The sequence below is a fragment of the Numenius arquata genome, chromosome Z (genome assembly GCF_964106895.1).
Source record: "Numenius arquata chromosome Z, bNumArq3.hap1.1, whole genome shotgun sequence".
NCBI lineage: Eukaryota > Metazoa > Chordata > Aves > Charadriiformes > Scolopacidae > Numenius > Numenius arquata.
In genome coordinates this window covers 29502283-29525636 of record NC_133616.1, presented here as the reverse complement: position 1 = coordinate 29525636, position 23354 = coordinate 29502283, and the positions used below count along the sequence as shown (strand labels likewise).

At 39.3% G+C, this 23354-nt stretch overlaps 1 protein-coding gene across 1 annotated transcript in view; it reads right to left on the bottom strand.

The window, feature by feature from the left end:
* Positions 1-23354, bottom strand: part of TNPO1 (transportin 1) — a 56802-nt gene that overhangs the window by 19209 nt on the left and 14239 nt on the right. The window contains exons 4-13 of the mRNA XM_074166899.1: positions 21448-21597; positions 11817-11923; positions 10597-10730; positions 9415-9496; positions 8562-8684; positions 5738-5856; positions 4877-4937; positions 4108-4276; positions 2053-2205; positions 693-918 (exon numbers count right to left, since the gene is read on the bottom strand). Of these exons, the coding sequence (XP_074023000.1) occupies positions 693-918; positions 2053-2205; positions 4108-4276; positions 4877-4937; positions 5738-5856; positions 8562-8684; positions 9415-9496; positions 10597-10730; positions 11817-11923; positions 21448-21597 (1324 nt within the window). The remainder of the gene's footprint in view (positions 1-692; positions 919-2052; positions 2206-4107; positions 4277-4876; positions 4938-5737; positions 5857-8561; positions 8685-9414; positions 9497-10596; positions 10731-11816; positions 11924-21447; positions 21598-23354) is intronic.

Below are 23354 nucleotides of genomic sequence, written 5' to 3'. Positions count from 1 at the left end.
CTAACTCTGCTTTATGAAGAAACCTTCTTGGCAGTCTGCTGTGTACACTCCTGCCCCACGCAAACTGACATGTATAAGCTTCCTTTGAAGAGGTTCCTGCACAGAGGTCCACCCGCTCCCATTCCATTAATGGTATGTCCATTAATGGAGACATTTATTTATTTATTTTAAATGTCAGCAAAGGGGAGAAGGGAATCTTACCTCCCAGAATCTCCCTTCAAGAAAAAGAGATTATCCCTTGAAATAATCATAACCCAAATATTTTGGTAACCCTGAGCTAAATATAAACAACATCAGTAATTCAATGATAGGACAGTTTTCCTTTGCAACTAGTATTGCCCTTGTTCATAGGCATATTAAAAAAAGCCAGATTTCTGGTCAACGAAACATCATATATTTAAACTATATGACGTCACAAACATAATTTCTTTTACTACAATAAATTATTTAGTTTGGTGACTCATAATACTCTGAAAACAAGCTAGACGAGAAATACAAATTAAGTTTTTTCAGGTTATTACAACTTGGAGTAATTTGTGACTACTCCAGAAGAAGCTACTCCAATTTAAAAGAGAAAGAAATACATTAAGAGCTAGAAATGGAGTCATACATTCATTGATAAAGGCATTAAAACAGTTTCCCATGAAAAAGCATTGTCAAGAATACTGCTTTTTGCTGAAGCTTTGGCTTACCTGCAGGCAGCTTCTTGTACTCTCTTGTTGCTATCCAGGATACGCTTTAGCAACTCGGTCATTAATGGCTTCAAGTATGTGTCTGGGGGTTGACTAACTACCCAGTGTGCATAGCGACTAAGAGTCCAGCATGTAATGGAGCGCACAAGAGCCTTTTTGTCAGACAGGCACTGAATTAGGTGAGGGATCAGCTCAGGAAGATATGGAATCATACCCTGCATACAGCCTAGAAGGAAAAATACAGCTATTGCAGTACCAGAATTAACAAAAAGCTCTATTGTTTTCTCACTCCTAGAAGGGACATTATTTTCATTCCCTGTCAATTTAACAATATACAACATGAGTCCACCTGATTTATATTGTCCTAAAAAGAAAACTTACATAAACAATAATTAAAATCCCCCAATTAAACTTACATTTATTTCAACTGCATTTCTACTTCAGTGCTTCCCCAATCTCCAGAAATTCTGCTTTATTAAATGGAGTATGGCAAGTACGTCCAAATAAAATAAGTTCATAAAGCTTGGAGGTTCTACGTCAGTCTACTCAGAGTAACCAAAACACGAAGCAGAGAAAGATTTGGTCTTGACAACAAATCCTCACATGATTAAAAAGGATTCCTTAAGAAATTTAAATTTCCTCTTGTGTTCCCCTAACAACACACAAATACTGACCAGCGATAAAAGCTACACGTTTCAAGTCAGGAAGGGCAGTAATACACTGAGATTTGCCAGATGTACTAACTTTTACCTTGCTTGACTTAAAATTGAAAGCAAAAAAATGTTTTCTAGCAACAGAGAAAAAAGTATGTTCGCTAGGCACTATGGGAAAAAAAAAGATAATCCACACATGGACCCAAATGTATTCCTTCAGCTTGCAAAAGGGACAGAGATGCTGGAAATGCAGGCAAAAAGCCAAGCAAGACCATGGGTAAGTACAAAGGAAAAGAAGTTATCATATTTAAATTGGAAAACCATCCATAAAAAGCAGCTCCGGGTACTGCAGTCACAGCAGTAGTCTTCTCACATTTCATTCAAGTGTTTTCAGAAACGAAGGCTCAAATTTATTAAATATTCCTCTTCTAAGAAATCAAGCTAGTGTTTAATGAGACACCATTAAATATATGCTGCAGAATTAAGAAAGGGAGAAATAAAAGAAATTATCTAAGCTATTTAGTCTCCCAAACATGCATAGATTTGAAAATGAAAAATTAAGTAACTGCAGTCACCTATTAGTAGACATTGAGATTAATCACCAAAACCAAACCAGTTAAGGACATATACTCATTTGCATAAGTAATCACAGAGCTGCTTTAGAACCAATCAAAAATTCAGCAACCTCATATGCACATATGCCTTACCTTCAGCAATTGCTCCAAGAACAAGGATACCAGATTCTTTTACTACCCATTCGGGATGGAAGAGCAATTCCTTCAAAAGGGGCAAGATGTGTGGCAGAAGTTCATCACGAAATACATTGGCTAGGACATCTAGAGCAGCAGCAGAACATTTCCCTGAGGGGAATTAACAGTGTTAATCTCTGCTTATTTTACAAGTAATTGTAGTTAGGCAATAAAATTCTAATTTTAACTTCGAGCTGCCAGTGAAGATTCAAGCCATTAGGAGGAAAGATGCTTCTATTTCATTACAATACACAGTGATCCACTGTGCTCTGGTGTAACGTCACAGCTCTTAAAAAGCCAGTTTTGCAGCACTTAAATAGTCCCTAAAAGGACTCATACATTTGGGATATTAAAACTCTCACTCACAGGAACCACACCATTAAATTGCACCATTATATACACTACGTGATTTCAGGCCGGTGTAACACTAAGGAAGACAGAAGGTAACATCTTGGAGAAACTAAAGAGAAATGGCCTAGAAATGCTAGCACTTGATTCAAAGGAAAATGCTCAAATATGATCCATGTCTCAAAGTGAAAAAAAAGGCAAAATTATCCAACTCTAGAGACTGAAAGGTATTTGCTGGCCTCTGCTTTGAGCTTTTATCCCTTAGTCCTATTCTGTGATGCGCCAATATGAAGAGGAACACCTCAGAATTTGTTTGAAAGTTTTAATACCATGTTTTTAGCAAACAAAAGCCCACAGAAAAAAACAGGAATGACCATAAAACATGATTCAGAAATCCTTACTCTGTTTTTCTGCTGTCATGTTGTCATGTCTAGAAAAAATAATGCGAAGGTTGTTTTATAAAGAATTCTCGGATTACAGAATTTATATTGCACTTTTTGCTTATTATGGTCTCAGTTCCTTTTCAATCTGTCATAAAGGATCCAACTGGTCTCATTAGTAAGTAATGCTGCCAATTGTCAGGCTGCACTGATGCTTCCTCTCTGTTCAAATTTGAAGTCAAATATACAACACCGAATAAGAAACAGGGCATACAATTTTGATATTCAAATAATCCAAATTCTCTCAAGTCCAGATAATGTATGTCAATACAGATTTCTTAACTGTTCTGCTCTTTCTCTTTCTGGCCATCATTCATGGACAACTTTATCTTCCTCAGCATCTTAATCAAAACTTTGGGCCACAGGACACCCTTCGTCATTTCAGGTATCTTTTTCAGAAAATATGTATTTAATTCTTCAACCTCTACTCACCGGACTGACAAGAACAGCATTATGAATCTAAAACTATGCTTTTTTTTTAAAAAAAAGAATCTTTACAGAAACAAGCATATTCACACTCATTTTTCTATAACAATAACAACAACAATAATAATTATTAGTCTCAAAATTGTTTGACCATAAACTTCAAGATACATTCATTTTTTGTGAAAACTTGGGGGCTTTGAAGAAAAAAAAGACATTTATGTGGATGTGTCCAAATCCCAAGACATTATTCTACAATGAGGCTGCTTGCACAGTATATTTAAGTCAGATTTGTTGTCAGGATTTCACTAGGCCATCAGAACTGTGATTTCCTCATAGCTACCTCATCTCTGTAACTGAAGTACTATATTCTGGTTAGAAGCAAATTCCTCGCATAGAAAAGAACTATCGGTAATGGCCATCAGTAGTAACATATTCACATGGGAAAAAAAGAAACCAAACCAAAACACACAAACCAATTGTAGAGGGAAGACTGAAGTAAAAGAAAGCATTACCAAGTTTCCTCCAGCTATCAATGAGTAAGATCTTTTCTTTTTTTTAAACTGAAGTTGAACAGGTTATACATTACAGATGGCTAGCTTTTGCCAACACAGTTACATAGTCAAAGTATCACCTGAAAGACTCCCCGTCTACCCCATCCACCAATTATGTCAGCAGATAGTTCTTTTTGTATTCAAAAGCAAAGCCTCAGTATTCCGATACCCATAGTACTCTTTTTACTGTGGTTCTTGTATTATGCAAGTAGCTTCATTTTAAAACATTTTACACATCACTGACATACTTAAATTCCAGTCAGAAATAGTATCATCATCATCAAGTTCATCGTCATCATCATCGTCATCTTCAATACCATCTTCTTCATGTTGCTGAGCCACTGTCCGAGAACGATGAAAGCGAGGTCTTATGTCCTGTTCACTATCTGGAATAGCCTCGTCTTCTTCAACATCCCCCTGTCATCAAAACGTTTTATCAGATAAACTAGTCCAACTATACTGCTCAAGCAAGTTAAGAATGTAGTTCAAGATTTTATATGCAGATAGAAGATGCACACCCCACTTGTGCTGCCCAGCTAATTAAAAACGCCATTGTTTCTACATTCTGTTGCTGCCTCTCTACCAGAAAAATGACAGAAAGACAGAAGCAAGAGAGGTAAGCTCATGCACAAAGTATCCTTCTTTTTAAAAAATTACTCTTGATGGCAATGAAATAGAAAGAAGAGGTGATAAATTCTGGTACGCAAACACATTCTTAAAGGTAGTGACAGAAAAAGCCATGTATTAAATCTACAAGGCATTAGAACTCATTCTGAACATTTTTTTTTTAGGCTGCATTGCTGCAGTAGTTCGTAGGTAACAGTATCCCAGTTCTGCCTAAGTTGGGTGGGAGGAGACAGGGGCAAAGCAGAAAAGCCCACAGATCATTTTCCAACAAACATGGCAGCAGTCGCATTTACTGTTTGGAACAGCACACAATTCTGATCTGAATCATTCTGATTTATAGGTCAGAAGCTAACCAGATATTCTTATAGAGTAAAAGAAATTGATGCTTACCTTCAACAGAATAATATCAATCTCTGAATACTTCATACCATTTACCAGCACAGGTATCAGCCTACAAAGAAATATAAAAATATTGTCAAAATAACACAAAAAGCCCCAAGCCAGTTCTCAGTTACTTTTGCTTGTAAACCTCACCCTCTGAATCCAAAATAATAATGAAAAAAAAACCCTTAGCCTGGTAACAAAAGCTAGTACCTAAACCAAGCTCCATGTCACAAGGTTCATCAATACCTTGTAACCAGAAGTGTTAATTTCAAATTAGAAACTTTTAACTAGAGGTAGCCAGATAGCATAACTGAATTTTAACCTTTAAAAAACAAATATTCTTCCATATTATTGATTTATTCTGAAGCACCTTTCAGAAATTAAGTCCAAAGGTTTTCAGTTAAAATTCAAACTCCCATAATACACATGACAAAAGTTGGCTCTCACCAAGAGTACTTGTCACTTTATTTACTTGTGGCTGAAGACTCTACTTCATTGCTCTTAAAGCTGGGAGCCTAACTACATTAAACCCTCCTATCCTTTCATGATTACTCCAGTAAGACAAGTCCCCAACATTGCAGAGATCTTGAATAACCTGTATTAGGATTTAATTAGTTATTAAACTGGCTATGGCTCCAAGCTACAGATGTACAGCAAAAAAACATACCAAGGTAAAAAAGTAAAATTCTTCAGATAAGACCGTGTTCTCCACAGAAAAAAAAATAATTCCATAAAAATATGTATTACAAGCCAAATCAAGCGAATAATGACCATGGACTGATCCAGCATTAGTGACAGGAACAAGTCAAATGAAGTTTAAAGTTGACTATTTCAACATAAATAGGAGTTGCATTTCTTAATACTTACTTAGTAAGATGCCGACATAATACATCTTTACAAATTGGCTGTTCAGCCAAAGTCAGCCAGAACTCACAAGCCTCCAAAGCCACATTTTCATCTTGGTCCTGGGTTCTTTGAAGCATGTACTACACAAAATAAAAATAAATTACTTGTATAAGATACAAGTTTTAACTGACTAGAAGAAGCTACTGACACTGAAAACTGTTCACAAAACCAGACTATGATACCATAGCAATTTTATTTCTTTGAGACAAGGAGGAAAAACAGAGAAGAGACTACTAAAGGTTATCATGATAATAAGCTAAAATACTTCTTTCTTAATGCTAGATGATTCAGATTCTAAATTTCTTAATTGCTTACATGAGAACATTATTACCAAGAAACTGCAGAGACCCAAGATCATAAACAGAAGTTTCCTGTAAATAGATTTTCTTTTAAATTTTTTGTATCCCCTTTGCATTTTTGAATAAAAAGTTACAACTATACCCTTAGTAAGATGGAAATACTTTTTATTTCCTGTACCATAAAAGAAGCTTCCCTTCCAAATCTTGATTACCTGGCAGGATGCAATTACGTAGAACCGATAACAGGGAGGAAAAAAAAAAAATCTCACATTTTTCTAGCATGAATGGTAATTCAGAGATTCAGTATCAAATCTTTAAGCTTGCTATTGAAATTAAATCCTCGTGCAACCAAAAATAATTAAATACCTGCAGAAACAAAAAGCCTAAGTAGACTACTGCTACATCAGTTGCTTATACACAAGTGCCAGAAAAATTTAGGGAAGACCCTTGTAACTTCCAAAATAGTAATTTCTGCATTCTTCCATGCCAGCTCTTATTTCTGAAACAGCTGGTTCTTCCATTCATTTTAGAAAACCTCGTGAAAGTCCATGCAGTTACCTTTCCTCATACATGGATTTATAGCAAAAGAAATCCCTCGCCAGTTGCTTCAGAATACCATTTTATTCTTGAAACTAAATAGAATGGAGGGACCTTTATTATCCCTATGCATTTCAGGGATGCAAGACTTGCTGTGAACGGCACCCCTTCCTACAGAACTGCACTAACTTGCAGGCTTTTCCTAAAGGTTCGCTATTTTGATTAAGACCCTGCAGTAACAGAAATACTGCTCTATTCTGAATTTTCAACAGATTGCAGCTCAGAGAAGTTGAAAAATGTCCCACTTATTGCAAGCAAAGCTTCCTTAATGCACTTAAGAGATTAGGCATTTTTTCCTCAGAGGGCTTGAAAATCCACTACTTTGTGGTGGATTTGTTATTTGCCAGGAAGACAAAAATAGAATGACCACCAGTAATCTGTTTGAAGATGCCCCTCACACTGTCACTTCCTCTTCAAGTATCTTCTATAAGTATTATACTATATGTTCCATTAAGTTAGATAGCAGTAGACTGAAAAGGCTACTTGCAGTCAGTGGTGTCAGATAGCCATATACATGGCCTGGAAATCAAAGCCTCAAAGGTGCAAAACCTGACTCATTTGAATGCTGAACAACAGTCAGTTTTGGGATATTACATTTCCACATACCAGGGTGTATACAGAACTAGGGAAATCAGTAACAGTAGTCCCAAAACAAAAACAACAAAAAAAACCCCAAAACAAACAAAAAAATATAAACTTTCTGTTACAGAATAGAAAATCACCACTACTGTCTATGGTAGAGAGGAAGCCTAGTAATAATTTTCCCAACAGCAAAAGACCAGATACAGTGAGAAGGATCTTTTTCTGGTTGGTGACATCATTTCTGCCTACAAAGTCCAGAAATTCCTTACTGATCTTGGGAGGCAGAAGAGCCAGAGAAGTTGTCACTTCTTGACAATACCATCTCCAAAGTTTTATCTGCCTCAAAAAAAAAAAAAAATCTCTCAATCAACCAAACAAAAAACCCCACCACCAAGTACCAACAATTCTTGCTTGTCCTGTGTTATATGAGATCATGTCTGCCAAGGCCAGTGTCATGGAATTCCAGACATTTAGGAAGATTAGATAGCAGGCCCAGGCTGTGAAAGGTCATCTCAGTTTTATCCATTTCTAATGCCTGTGTAGAGGAGCAAAAAAACCTTCACATCTTGTTTGTGTTGTCTGGACATAGTCCTTCCGGAATTTGACACTAGCTTATGACCCGCTTGTCCACATGAAATCTGCATGAGGAACATTATGATCTTAGCTATATTTCCAGTCTCGCAACTAGCACACATAAATGCTACCTAGAAATTGCAGTATTTCCCAGAAATGTGGAAACTACTCATAGCTCAAACAGTTGAGCAGACAAAAAACCAGAGCTGATTGGTCCTCCAGTAGACAAGTCTGCACTAATCTGGAATGGTAAAGGAACTATCAAATAACATTTACCTCTGCAACTGAATGGGAGGCAACATTGTTAGTAGCTCAAAGAGCATCTCAGCTATGTAAAATAACATGCCTTATCCTTGTTATGGTCAACACATCCCAAAAAAGTGACAGCTTCAATGCGTAAACTGAAGCAGTATCAACACTAGCACTAGATTTTTAACATAGTCTTCTCAATTGGGGTCAAAGCAATGCCTGGCTGCTCCACAGTATAGCTGATGCTGGCCAGGATCAATCAACTTAATGAAGAATAAACAAATGCCATATGCATTGCCTGCCAAACACAACGTCAAGTTGGCAATCAGCTAAGAAGAAAGTTTTACAATCTCAGTCTTGAAGGAAAACAAAGAGCAGGCAAATGCAAGAGTAACATACCTGTTCTGATAAATGCTTTTTATTTGTTATTATTTCTGCAACCGCAAACAGGTTTTTCAGCGTGCATTCTGGGACATGAGACTCACCTCAACTATACTAATCATATGAGGAAGTAGGCGATCCATTCGAACTTCTAGCAACATTACCAGAGCACGGCACACATTTTTGCGTACTTCAGGCTCCTCATCACCAGCCAGTGCAAAAAGATTCTGTTGGAAAGCAGTATCAGTTGAAAAACCCCCAGTTCATCTAGTTCAATTTGCATTTAAATTGACATTACTGGCAAACTAAAGTATGCAATTATGTACTTCTGTACTCTCCCAGCCCACATCTCAGAATACTATTTTATTTCTTGAAGACAAAGTTTAGCAAATGAACATTCAGACTTTCAATTTGTATTGTATACATAACAAAAACACTGCCTAATATTAGCACTGGCACAAGAACAGTATTTCCTGGATTACTTTTTCTCCTAAACATAAATGAAGTTCTGAAGCCAGAAAACTCTGTCAGTGCATAACAGCAGCAAATAAAATACTCTAGCCAACCCAAAATACCGCCATTCTAATCCACATTCAATAGCAGTATTCAGAGAAATCCAGATGGACTCACTGACATGATGATCCTTGTACTGCACTTTCAATCACAGGTAAGTGACAGACTGCTGCCATTACTATTACTCCTTTATGCAACAAGAGTTTCCTCTACTTATGAAGGGGAAGCATCTTTCAAAATATTATTTTTTGGTCTTGGAGAGTGCTTAGACTAATCAACTCCGAGCACACGCCTACAGAATGAAATTCAATCCATGGGGGACTGAAGCTAAGAATGGGCATCCAGAAATGGAGAGTCTGGGGGTAGAAGTGGTTACAAAACGTAATTCAAAATAAATCAGGTTTATAATTTGACTTAACGCCCTATGCAAGAATGCACACCCACCTCAATAAAAGAATCTATGTGCAACATAAGAGCTTGAGTTCTGCTGATGATAAATTGATTGACGCAGGCAACAGCATGGGACCTACAAATGGAACAATTAAAATACATATTTTTCATTAGTTAAAAAAAATTTCTAAACTGTACATAGACATCAAAAACATTAGTAAATTACATTGTCCAAACATCATCCAGAGGCAAGGAGGAACAAATCTGCATATCTATAGTATTGCCAAGCAAAACTACTATACCAGATTTTAAGTGCCACCTCCTACTCTGATATACCTAATAAATATTTTAAAATGAAGTATTCAGTAAGTAGAAACCAGAATAGGATGACTACATCTGGCATATTTGTTCCAAAGAGTATGTAAGGGTGTTCCTTTTCGAGTATGTCATGATTACTGATGTTAACAATTCCATACAGTCAACATGGTGAAATTTTAGCATGCTCTTTTTAGTTCTTAAGCAACTAACTGCCTTTGCAATACTTTTAGTATTTAGTGAGACCGATATATGTCAATAATATAGCTGTAGCTTAGAACAAACACACTTTTGCAGGAGGATACATACTAAAATACTTGTGATAGAAACATAGTAAAAAGTGAAGCATTGGTTCTTCTATTTCATGTCATGCAAAGCCATTACTGACAGGTCTTTTTCATTCTCAGAGATACAAAAGTCAAATTCCCTAAGTAAAGGCACAAGGCAAAACTACCTGTAAAAGCCCTTGAAGATCCATTAAAGTATTTTTACTAATGTAACTCCAAACTTGTCTTCTGTTCAGACATTCCTGGAAGAATTACAGAATTGGCCTGAACTCTTACCAAAGCTTTGCAGCCTGTTTGCTCTCCCATCGCTGAAGTCATTAAAAAATGAAGGCAAAATTGTTTTTTTCTAATCAGAATATTAAATTCTAACAGCAGCATTGATTTTTTCATAATAATACACAAAAACAATTCGATTTTCAAAATGAGAGGCTGATTGTATACTTGGAAGGTGTACAGAGAGATGAGATTGTTGTAGTAACTAAGTAGATAAACGTGGAAATTACAGATGTGCAGAACCTCTGTGGATCCCTGTGGAACCTCTGTGGATCATTAAAAATGACATGTGTTTTAAAGAGATCTACAAAATAGCAACCTTGCTGCTCATGTAAATAAAATTTTAACAGGTAAAACCTACCTTATTTTTGGACTGCTGTGCTTGAAGAACTGCAAGAACTTAGGTATCATGATATTGAGTGGCCGGTCCAATACATCACTATCTAAAATTTCAGCAGAATCTTCACATATCTTCTGAAGAGCGCCAAAAGCACCCTGTGTAAAAAAAATAATAAATCTCTTCTTTCACATTCTGAAAAAAGCAAAATGTCAGGTTTTGTACAGAACAGGTAATTTCAGCACAACACAGTAAATGTAACTAATTAAATATGGAGTTAAACTGAAACATCGTTAAAGGCTTTTTATTTAAGCACTTTATACTGGCATCTGTAAACTCTCAAGCTGGGTGAGTCAGTAATGGATAAGTGGTAATTTTAATTTTAGCATTCAATGCTATTCAGTTATATTTTTAAAAATGCTTAAAATCTAGTTCATATTTGAAAAATAAATGTCCAGGTGCAGAAGTATCCAATTTAATTACATATATAGTTGTATTTTCTTTCACGGTTTCTTATGAAGGAAAACAGAACTCTGGATATGTTGCTCAATTTGAGTTTCATTTTCAAGTGGGTTTTTTTCTTTTTCTTGAGAAAGCAGCACTAAAAGACTACAAAACTGCATGGCATCTTGGACCATTATGCTGTCTCTAAGGATTACTTTATACAAAGTGCTTCATGCACTTTAATGAAGACAGTACCAAGTAATTAAAATTGTGTGATCCCAGATTTTTATTTTTTTAAATCAGAAAAGGCTTTTTTTTTCTCCTCATAGTTTAAAACAGTTATGTTGGTATTTCTTTATTTTCCTTCTTACAAACTGAACAAAACAGTTCATTTCACTCTGATATAGCAATGACATATCACTTTTCCAGATTAAGTTACAAGACGAATGAATACTACTTTTAAGTAAGAGAAAATTCAGGGTCAACTTGATTGATGCTGATGATGCCTAAAAGCTTAGGCATCACAGAATGGTAACTTCAGGACACTTCTCAGCTGAGACGCTATAACTACCCATCTGCAGTCTTATTCCACTTGTATGCAAAGAAAACAAATTTGTTTGAACAGTAAGCACATGGAATGCAGGTAGAAGAAAAAGTATCAAATTTGAGCTACTGTTTTCTGAGGAGAACATTGATGCATGTATACACACACCCCCTATACATATAGACAGTGCCTACGAAGAGAGATAAAAATAATCAAATTCAGATGATAATCTTCTATTTTCTATAAGTCTTCTTACCTCACAGGTGTTGTAATCTTCAGAGTCCAACAGGCTGCAAAGCTTTGGTAAGAGTTCAGGCCAATTCTGTAATTCCCCTTTTGAGGCAATGGTTGTTATCAGAATGCCTAAAGGAATCAGAGGAAGGAAATCAGAAGGAGGAAATGAGATCTCACATACCTTCACATGTTTCATACCAATTTTTCTCCTCTCAAATATGTAAGGGTTTAAAAAATTTCTTGTTTTGCTAAGAACTGGCAAGCATAAAAAAGAGGAAGCACATTTAATTGCAAATGGTATTTGAACGGCTTTGAAATGCAAAGGGAAGTTGTTCCTTCCTGCTAGCAGGAAGGCCTCAGTTGTGAGAAATCAAGCACAAAGTAATTCCAGTTAAGGAAATAATCATGCCCAAACACTTCAGGGCAGCTTTGGCTCTAAATTTACTAAACACTGTACAAAATTTGACCTTCAGTAAATGTAAGAGTATCCACCTCAAGTCACCTCTTCTTTAATATGCTACAAAAGCATTAATGGGGTAATCTGTCATTCAATAAACTTACAACCCAGTGGCAAGTCATGTGTTCACAAGTTACTGTATTTACACAAAACATTAAGGACACATTCTAAGACCACGATACCTACTAAGAGCTTACACACTATGGCAGGTCATCCAGTGATCAGCTGTAGGGGTTGGCTGATTGAGATCCAGCAAACAGATAGAATTAGTGACTCTTTGGGCTGACCTGTTTCCAGCACATACAGAAATCCCAGAAAAAACTAATTAGGTGACAGGAACAGGGAAGGCTGCTTATAAACTGGGACTGACTTTACATGGTCCATTTTGCCTCAAGACAAAATAAAACAGGTAGCATAATCTGTTATGCTACTGACAGTTGCTTCTAATGAATTTGAACACAGAAGAACTCGATACTACTACAACTAGTAATCTTCCAAGTGACAAGTGATGAAAAAAGCTTTCCTAAGCTTTTTCATTGAGCTAATCACAATATATCATTTATCTTTGGAATAAAATGTTAAAATTCTTGTTAAATACACAAGAATACAGGACAACATTACAGAGCAAAGGACATTCTGGACAAGACACATAGTAACTAAAAGATATTTTGCATCATGTTTCCTTTGATGCAATAGGCTGGAGAACCCACAAAGGGCAAAAATGAAGACAGAGGTAAAACACAATTTTACAGCTCCAGAAGTAGTTTGTATCCGGTTCTCTTCATAACTGCAACTGAACAGAAAAGATTCCCAAAAGCCTATGGAGATCTATGGAGTCTTAAAGACTGCATTTTTCCTGAATATTATGTCCTGCAAAGAATATCAGATGCATTAATAGAAAATACTTATTTTACTGTTGCTGGATCTTAATGATCCACTTTTTTTTTTTTTAATTAAACTGAACTTCACAAAAAGAACAAAATAAATTTATTTTCTTGCCTCCTAGTCCAAGTACTTAAATTGCAAAATTGTCTTCCTAACCTAGGATCTAGCACAGGTTGGTTTGCAGACTGAACATGGGTTCAGAAACAAACATAAGAATGAAATTCCTGGAACTCCTTTGGACTAACACGTGACAGAAGTCGTGTTATAAGTCTCAAAGGGAAAGGTAGTTTTGGAAAAGATTGGTTGAAGATCTTTCTGAAGTCCTGGAAGTGGTTTCAGAGGATAACAAATGGTCTGGCTATACTTTTAATATGTGCAAGCTTTCACAGCTGAAGGAAAAACTATTTGAAAACTACTTTAAGTGTTCTTTCAAAAGGCTTATCCCAGACAGCAACAGGATAACCTGGGAGGAAATACTCCCAGATGCATAGGCAAGAACTGACCTGAGGCCACTGCCCCTTGCAGCAAAGATGTATGCAGTTCAGACCACACATGCCTCTATGAAGTTTCTGTACAGGTTGTGAAGATGGCATTTAACGCTATGCTAGATTTTTTGACATGATAAAGCGAGACTTTGGTGGGGACAAAAAAAAAAAAAAAAAAAAATCAGACTATTAAGAACTTGGGGAGACAACAGCTACAGCATTTGAAGCTTTTCAAAAGGTTTTAAGAACAATGAGGAAACAGCCACATAAAATTAAGTTTTAGGCGCTTATGTTCTTGCTAAAAGGAATCTTCATGGGTCAGTAATGAGCTTCATCTTGTTCCAAATGTGAAACTTTTCCCATCCACCTGCTGCTTCATTTGGCCAGCAGGGAACAGAAGACATAAGAGATTAGCCCTTGTGGCTTTCACTTCAAACAGAAACATGGACATCAGAAGAATCATCAAACTAAAGAAATAATCAATTTAGGAGCTTGCAGCTTTTTGACAGGTTTGGGCTAGAGCTGACAGTTGAAAGAGGCCCTTCTTTCCAACAAACATACTAAGGTGCAAGGTTAGAAATCTGAAAAGGAAAGTCTTTATAGATGGTCTTTGATTTGTAATGAACTTCAGAACAGTATTACAGAATCTGTTGATATTTCACTTGTCAAATGTGAAATCTACCAGATATAGCAGCTGGGCTAATTGAGCAGTAAACACAGAAGAGACCAAACTCCAGAGGGATTCTGAAATTGTTAAAAACAATTGTCATGACAGCATCTTTTATGTCACTGTTTCAATTACATGCAACCCCAGTTTACAGCATCAATTCTACGCTAAAAAAGTTGAAAATAAAGAAAAAGCAACAATGATTCAGTACTTTCATGCCAATAACAGCTCAAGGGGAACGCTGGGATTTTTGGAGTGGTGTTTTGCCTCTGTAGCTCCTAAAGTTGATTTTTGCACTCCTTAATTCTAAAAAGCTGAACTTCACAACAACAACAAAAAAAATGCCCCTCTTAGGGCATTAGCTTTCCCTTTCCTTCTGCAATGAAGCTCTGCAGTCCCGCCACTACTCTTAAACACTCAAAATTATTTCCCCTGCTTGCTTTTAAATAGGAATTACAGTGAGGTCCTGCCCAGCCTACACTAGGGTGTCCCATCCATCTATTCCCCCCTCCTGCCCCTGAAATTTTTAACAGTTACAGACACTTCCTAAATAGATGCACTTATTTCCAAGTAAGTTTGTGGGTTCTGAACACATGCAGCCATCTTTTTTGAACTTGAATCCGTATTTCAACATTGGCACACTGGGTTTTAAAATCTGTACCACAAAACACAGAGAAGTTCCACACTTCTACTCATTTGGGGATTAAAATAGGGAAAAGCTAAGTAAGGATATAATAACATGTAGCTGCCATTTGGTCTCAAGTCACAGTTCTAAAACTGGCTCAATTGCCACACTCATTCTCCTCAGCGAGGTCACTTCTGGGGATGGGATTCATCAGCTTGCCTCCATCTTGGCCAAAAGGTATCAACTTTTGGCTGGTTAGCACTAGATGCTAAGAGACCACAAAGGAGACTGAATGCTGCATTAAATCTTCTCTAATGCTATTTTGATGTACTTGCTCATCTTCATCTCAGAATTCCAGAGATCTTATTTTCAATTGGGTCATTAAGTTGACAGTGAACTGCAAAAAATGTATGCATTTCAAAGAGCAGCTCTAACTAGCGTATCCCAAGTATATGCTAACAAGGCAGCCTAGGTAGGTAGTACTATATTTACACCTAGACAGTACCAGGAGATGGGGGGTACCAGACCAACTTCACTATTACGACAAAAGGCTATAAAGATCCAACGTTTATTTACTTCAAATGGCAGGGTGCAAAGCATACACTGAATAGCAACTCTTACACAAGCATAGAGTTCATCGGTTGCTACTCATCTTCAGAGTTCAGACATGCTTGAATAATCCTGGCAAGGATCACTTAAAGCTGAACAGTAATTGAGCTACTAATGCACAAACATTGTGTACTAGGAGAAATCAAGGTATAACTACTTGATATATAGGTTATACAAGGTATAACTACCGACACTCAGTCGGTCGGTCGGCGAGGCGGCGGCAGCAGCACCGGCAGCACCGGCGACGAGGACTGAGGTGAGCACGCGGGGAGGGTTGGATGGCGCTGTACGGAGGGGTTTCCGAGCTCAGGGACCCCCCACCCACAGCCCGAGCCCGAGCCCCAGCCGGAACCCGGAAGTTCGCGTCAGCCAATCAGGCGCGGAGGGGGCGCGGCCGCGGGGAACTAAACGCGGTCAGAGCAGACACTCGGTCGGTCGGCGAGGCGGCGGCAGCCGACCGGTCTGGCAGGCCGCGCGCGACACACAGAAAAAAAAGCAGTCACTTGGCAGAAGAGATTTTTTGAATCATGGTTGGAACTCGGCCGAAGGCTATTAAAAAAACTGTGGGTACCCAAACTGAAGCCCCACACAAACATGCAGGCACCCAGGCAACTGGCTGCAGTGAGTGCTGGAACCTTGCAACAGAGGGTGGCAGAGACACCACCTGTGTTAGGAGTGAGCAGATCAGCGACCTGCTTAACATGGTGGCTGAACTAAGGGAAGAAGTCAATAGACTAAGATCCATAAGGGAATGCGAACAAGAACTAGATGTGTGGTATCAGGCACTGCAGACCCCTGTAGCAGAGGGAGGTGACCCAAGGAAGAAGGAGGAATGGATACAAGTGCCTGTTAGAAGAGGCAAGGGAAAACCCTCACAGCCCCCTCTTCTCTCCATTTACCCCTGCACAACAAGTATGGGGCACTGGAGGTTGAGGGTGAGGCAAATGAGAAGGTAGAAGAAGCGCCATCTGGGGAGTCACCTAAAGCAAATCAGTCTCCCCCTCGCATCAGAACCTCTACACTACAAAAAAAGAGGAAGGTTATTGTTATTGGTGACTCCCTTCTGAAGGGAACAGAGGGTCCCGTATGTCAGCCGGATCCTTCCCACAGGGAAGTCTGCTGCCTCCCTGGGGCCCGGGTCAGAGACATTACCAGAAGGCTGCCAAGTCTGGTACAGCCCTCTGACTACTATCCGTTAGTAGTTATTCAGGTGGGTAGCGATGAAGTCAACACTGGAAATTCAAAAACAATCAAAAAGGACTTTAAGACACTGGGGAAACTGCTTGAGGGATCGGGGGCACAGATAATTTTCTCATCAGTACCCTTAGTCGCAGGTAGGAATACCGAGAGGAATAAAAAAATATGCATGATTAACAAGTGGCTCAGAAACTGGTGCCACCAACAAAATTTTGGGTTTTTTAATCTTGGGGAACTTTATAGAGCACCAGGTCTCCTAGCAACAGATGGAATACATCTGTCTCAGAGGGGGAAAAAGATACTGGCATGTGAGTTGGCAGGGCTTGTTGAAAGGGCTTTAAACTAGGCTCGAAGGGGGAAGGGGTTAAACACAAGTCCAGCAGAAATAAGCCTAAGGAGAGCCTTCAGCCTGCCATCTCACTTGAAGTGGGAGATGCTGTAAATACTGTAACAAAGGCATGGTCTTGCAGAGAGGGACCAAGATCCCCTGAGACAATAGGGGACAGAAGTGTATTTGGCACAAAACATGTCGGGGGATCAGTGGAGTGCCCCTCTAAGAAGGAGACACAGCCAGCAGACCGACTAAAGTGTCTCTACACCAACGCACGCAGCATGGGAAACAAACAGGAAGAGTTGGAAGCCATCATGCTACAGGAAAGCTACGACATAGTAGCAATTACGGAAACTTGGTGGAACGAGTCCTACGACTGGACTGTGGCCATTGATGGCTACAAACTATTCAGAAGGGACAGGAGAGGAAGAAGGGGTGGAGGTGTTGCCCTCTATGTGAAGAAATGGCTAGAGTGTGAAGAGTTGTTGCTAAAGAATAGCCATGAGCAGGTAGAAAGCTTGTGGGTAGGAATTAGAGATCGGGACAACAAAGGGAACCTTGTGGTAGGAGTCTACTACAGGCCTCCTGACCAGGCAGAGCCTGTCGACAATGCCTTCTTACTCCAGCTGGAAGAGGCATCACGATCACAGGCTCTCATCCTGCTGGGTGATTTTAACCACCCTGACATCTGTTGGAAAAGCAACACGGCTGGCTGCAGGCACTCCAGGAAGCTTCTAGAGTGCCTAGACGACAACTTCTTGAGACAAGAAACCACCAGCCCTACTCGAGGAGATGCATTGTTGGACTTGTTGGTCACAAATGGAAGTGAGGCCATCAGGGATATCAAAGTTGAAGGCAGTCTGGGCTGCAGTGATCATGCTCTAGTGCAGTTCACTCTCTTAAGAAGTTTGAAGCCCAAGAGGAACACCATCAGGACACTAAATTTTAAGAAAGCGAACTTCCAACTCTTCAAGGAGTTAGTAAATAGGACCCCATGGGAAACTGCCCTTAGGGACAAGGGAGCAGAACAAAGCTGGCAGATCTTTAAGGATGCTCTCCATAGAGCACAAAAGATCTCAATCCCAACATGTAGGAAATTGGGTAAGGAAGGCAAGAAACCACCATGGTTGAGCCGGGAACTGGTCAAACTGGTCAAACTAAGGGGCAAGATGGGGCTACACAGGAAATGGAAGAAGGGACAGGCAACCTGGGAAGAGTATAGGGATGTTGCCCGGCTGTGTAGGGATGAGGTCAGGGAGGCCAAGGCACAGCTAGAATTGGACTTGGCAAGGGACATAAAGAAAAACAAGAAAGGCTTCTACAGGTACATTAACCAGAAAAGGAAGGTTAAAGAAAATGTACCCCCCCTAATGAGCAGCAGTGGGGAACTTGTATCAACAGAGGAGGAGAAGGCGGAAGTTCTCAATAATTTTTTTGCCTCAGTCTTCGCTGGCAACCCCTCTCCTCCTAGCTCTTGTATTGATGGTCCACAAGTTGAGGATCCAGGTGACAAAGTCCATCCCACTATAACTGAAGGCATGGTACGTGATCACCTAAGGAATCCAAAGATATACAAGTCCATGGGACCTGATGAAATCCATCCCAGAGTCCTGAAGGAACTGGTTGATGAAGTCGCAAAACCACTTTCCATGATATTCGAAAAGTCATGGCAGTCAGGTGAAGTCCCTGCAGACTGGAAGAAAGGAAACATCACACCCATTTTTAAAAAGGGAAGAAAGGAGGACCCTGGGAACTACCGACCTGTCAGCCTCACCTCTGTGCCTGGGAAGATCATGGAGCAGATCCTTCTGGACGCCATGCTTGGGCACATGGAGGACAGGGGGATGATTCAGGACAGCCAACATGGCTTTACTAGGGGCAAGTCCTGCCTGACTAACCTAGTGGCCTTCTATGATGAAGTGACTAGGTCAGTAGACAAGGGGCGACCCATGGATGTAATCTATCTGGACTTCTGTAAGGCCTTTGACACAGTTCCTCACAACATCCTGCTTGCCAAATTGGAGGGATACGGATTTGATGGGTGGACGGTTCGGTGGATAAGGAATTGGCTGAATGGTCACACCCAGAGGGTGGTACTCAATGGCTTTAAGTCCAGATGGAGAGCAGTGACTAGTAGTGTCCCTCAAGGGTCTGTCCTGGGACCAGTACTGTTTAACATTTTTATCAAAGACATAGACAGAGGGATTGAGAGCACCATCAGCAAGTTTGCAGATGACACCAAGCTGTGTGGTGTTGTCGATACACCAGAGGGACGGGATGTCATTCAGAGGGACCTGGACAGGCTGGAGAGGTGGGCCCAGATGAACCTCATGAGGTTCAACAAAAGCAAGTGCAGGATTCTGCACCTGGGAAGAAACAATCCTCAGTATAAATACAGACTGGGGGATGAGGTATTAGAAAGCAGCCCTGAGGAAAGGGACTTGGGGGTGCTGATGGACGAGAAGCTGGACATGACCAGGCAGTGTGCTCTCGCAGCCCAGAAGGCCAATCGCATCCTGGGCTGCATCAAAAGAAGTGTTGCCAGCAGATCCAGAGAGGTGATTCTGCCACTTTACTCTGCTCTGGTGAGACCTCACCTGGAGTACTGTGTGCAGGTCTGGAGCCCTCAATATAGAAAGGACATGGACCTGATGGAGCGGGTCCAGAGGAGGGCCACCAAAATGATCAGGGGGCTGGAGCACCTCTGCTATGAGGACAGGCTGAGGGAGCTGGGGTTGTTTAGCTTGGAGAAAAGGAGGCTCCGGGGAGACCTCATAGCGGCCTTCCAGTACCTGAGGGGGGCCTACAGGAAGGCTGGGGAGGGTCTGTTTACAAAGGCCTGCAGTGACAGGACGAGGGGCAATGGTTTTAAGTTGGAGAAGGGGAGATTTAGATTGGATATTAGGAAAAAATTCTTTACCATGAGGGTGGTGGAACACTGGAACAGGTTGCCCAGGGAGGTGGTTGAGGCCCCTTCCCTTGAGATATTCAAGGTGAAGCTCGACGAGGCCCTGGGCAACCTGGTCTAGTTGGGGGTGTGCCTGCTGACTGCGGGGAGGTCGGACTAGATGACCTTTGGAGGTCCCTTCCGGCCTGGACCAATCTATGAATCTATGAAAACAAATAACTTCCCCTCCTTCTGCAAATAAAAAACACCCCACAAACCATCACCACCAAACAAACCTAAAACAGCAATCCAAATGGAGCTGGAATATATTCTTTAGTCAGCTCCATTATACTCTGCTGACAACTCCTCTGAACAAACAAGCACGCATGACCCTTCTACAACCTGAAATCACTGAAGTACCTGTCACCTGAAGACTGGTTTATACTATCATTAAGAAAATGGGACATTAATAAAATTCATAGTAAAGCAGCTTCAAAAGTGACAGGCAGCAGGAAAAAGCTAAGAAATGAGGATAATCTGTAGTCCATAACCCAGATGTCTGGAGAAGGAATCCTACATATAAAGCAAGGGATTCTAAACGAGCAGTAAATGGTAGGTTATTTTATAAAAGGAGTCAGCTGATACAAGCTGAATTTCTTTCTGAAATGACACTTACACCCATTTTCTCTACTGTCCTTCAGTAAATATTTTACTTTGTTCTAGGTTTTTGAGGGGCCAAGGAAAATTACTACAATGATTATAGTAACTGGATGAAATCATTCTCAAAGAGCAGTTAGAAAAGCAACTTTACCTAGAAATAAGTAAAAATATGCAAATCTGCATATTTTATGGAAGAAGTGCACCAAAACAAAGTATCTACAAAATCAGAAATCGGTGTAACAAAAAAACTTCTCACTGGAACTAGATGATCTTTAAGGTCCCTTCCAATCCAAACCACTCTTATGATTCTATAACATTCTGTATGCCACACTTCATGTACTGTTTTCTGACAGAAGGTGTTTAAAAATAGAAACTCATTATGTGAACGCGTTATGCATGGCATGATGATTCCCTGAAGGGGTGTGTGCATGTGGGGGTATGTGTGTGCATATGGGGGATGGGGTGCAGGAAATTAGCTAACAGAAGTTATTCACTGATGCAAGTGGAGTATGGAAATAGTTCTGAAGTCAGACCTTTACCTTGTTTCTGTTTTTAAGGAGAGAAATTGGCAGCAAGCTCAATTTTAGTTGATTCAAATAAACTAATATTCAGTTACATTTCAAGAGATATGAACTGAACTGCTAAATCAGTTCTAAGAGAACAGGAAGCAAAAGTAAATGTGACTGTTGTATATTCACGTTGAATAATTATCAGTGTTAAAACACAGTGAGGTTGTGACAATTATCAGAAGCAAGCAGTTTTACGGAGTTAAGTAACTTTTTATGTCACTAGTGCAGCTCTCACCCATATCAGTAACATTTTTAGCAGACAGCAATAAGAGCAAACTTACCTACAGTAGCTCTAATTAAGGGGGAGGAATCACCAATGTTGTTCAGACATTCACTTTTAATGAAGTCAGTTACCCCATTGGGAAAGTTGTGAAAATGTGCTTTTACATTATTCTTCAAGATGAGACCACTCAGGGAACGTGTTGGTTCATCTGCAACAGAAAATAATTACAGTCAGCCTTCAACCAGCTCATAGGAATAAGGCAGATTTCCAGAAAAAATGCAACAATAGCAAAGCTGATATAGAGATAGTAATCTTCGTTTCCGTATTTCTCCTTCCAACTACACCCATCAATTCACGTAGCAAAGCTTTTCAGTTCACAGTTCACTATTTCTATTTATTCAAAATTAGGGTATCAGTATTACAAATTCTACATTTTAAGAGAAAGTTTTGTATAGAGGGGTAGGCAAGGAATAGATCTGAAGTCACAGGGTATAGGAGACTCATGAAAGAAATTGGTCAGCTAAAGATATTCAGACATTTTGATTATACTGACTGACACTCCACAAAGTTGATGACAAATCTGCTTTCACTGTAGCAAGACACAGAAATGACGTAGGGACTATACAGTAAATCCTCCACCCCTTATTCTCAGAGAAATACAGTGTTCAATTTTTCTACAATAAGGTATTGTAATCCCTTCAGATATCAGCTGTTCTATTGATCTATTACATCAAAAATCAGAGGCAGAAGAAAGTCTTTAAACAATGTTCACGGGTAAGTGTTATATAGTGTGAACCATAAGAAAAGTGTGACCTGAACCGAGTAAGAATTTAAGTTTAGGCAACAGTTTGAGTTATCTTCACTGAGCTCTTTTTGCCTGCAAATTTCTCTAAATTACCAAGACAAGAGGAGGAACAGAAAAAGAACAGTCTAGTTTTTCCATTTATATTGGAGCAGACTTACGTCACGAGTAACCAAGAGCACAAGTAACCTGGTATTACTTTTGAAAGTGAGATCTGGAGTTCTACGTAGGAAGGACTAGTTTATACTATAGGAAAATTTAAATTTACAATTTACAGCAACCCTAATCAGCACAAGAAACTAATTTTAATTAGCACTTTAGCCACTTGTTTGAATTGTTTTTGTATGAAGCCCTGAGCTGGGCAAGAAAAAAGATGTTCCCAGTTCCCTTGTAGCAAGAATTAGTTTACATGTGGATCTATTCCAGGCCTTCAAAACTACTACATTTTAACAGAAATAAGGATAAGCAGAGTAAGAGATACAACTTCCAAACTGGAAGTATTTTCAAACTAAAGGCACTGCATTACAAAACCAAGAATCTCAGTACACCTGTGATGTCTGACTAACAGACATTAAAGATACTTTGTATTGTGATCTGTGTTCATTAAAACAAAGAGCATTTTTCAGAAGACGGGGTTCTGTCTGGCTGATCAGAAACTAAAACTGATTTTAATAAACTGCTTTTGAGTACTAAAACCAGACTGTCATCATCCTGGTTTTATGTTCATATTCCAGTTCTAAAGAAGAGTTATTTTTCATGCTCCATAGCTATAAATGGACTGATTTACAAACAAACAAGTCCTTCACATAGAATTCAGTAACTTTATAAACCAGGAAGACAACTAACACACATGTATTTGAAACAATTCTGTAACTTTACCTATACTGTATGTTTTAAATACCCAGCAACTTCTAAACAATACAAAAATAAAAGTCGTTTCGCTTGCAGAGCACTCCATTTCAAGGGCCAACAGCTTTTTGGGGAGAATGGAGGAGGGAAGAAAAGACTGGATGAGCGGACAAACTTTTCTCAACCACAGAACTTAGTTGTGAGATATGACAAGTAGTATTATTACTTGGCAAGTCAAATCAAGTAATTTTGTAGTTTTGTTTAAAGTTTTAAAGATATCATTAATAAAGATCAGGTGGAGAATGACGTGAAGA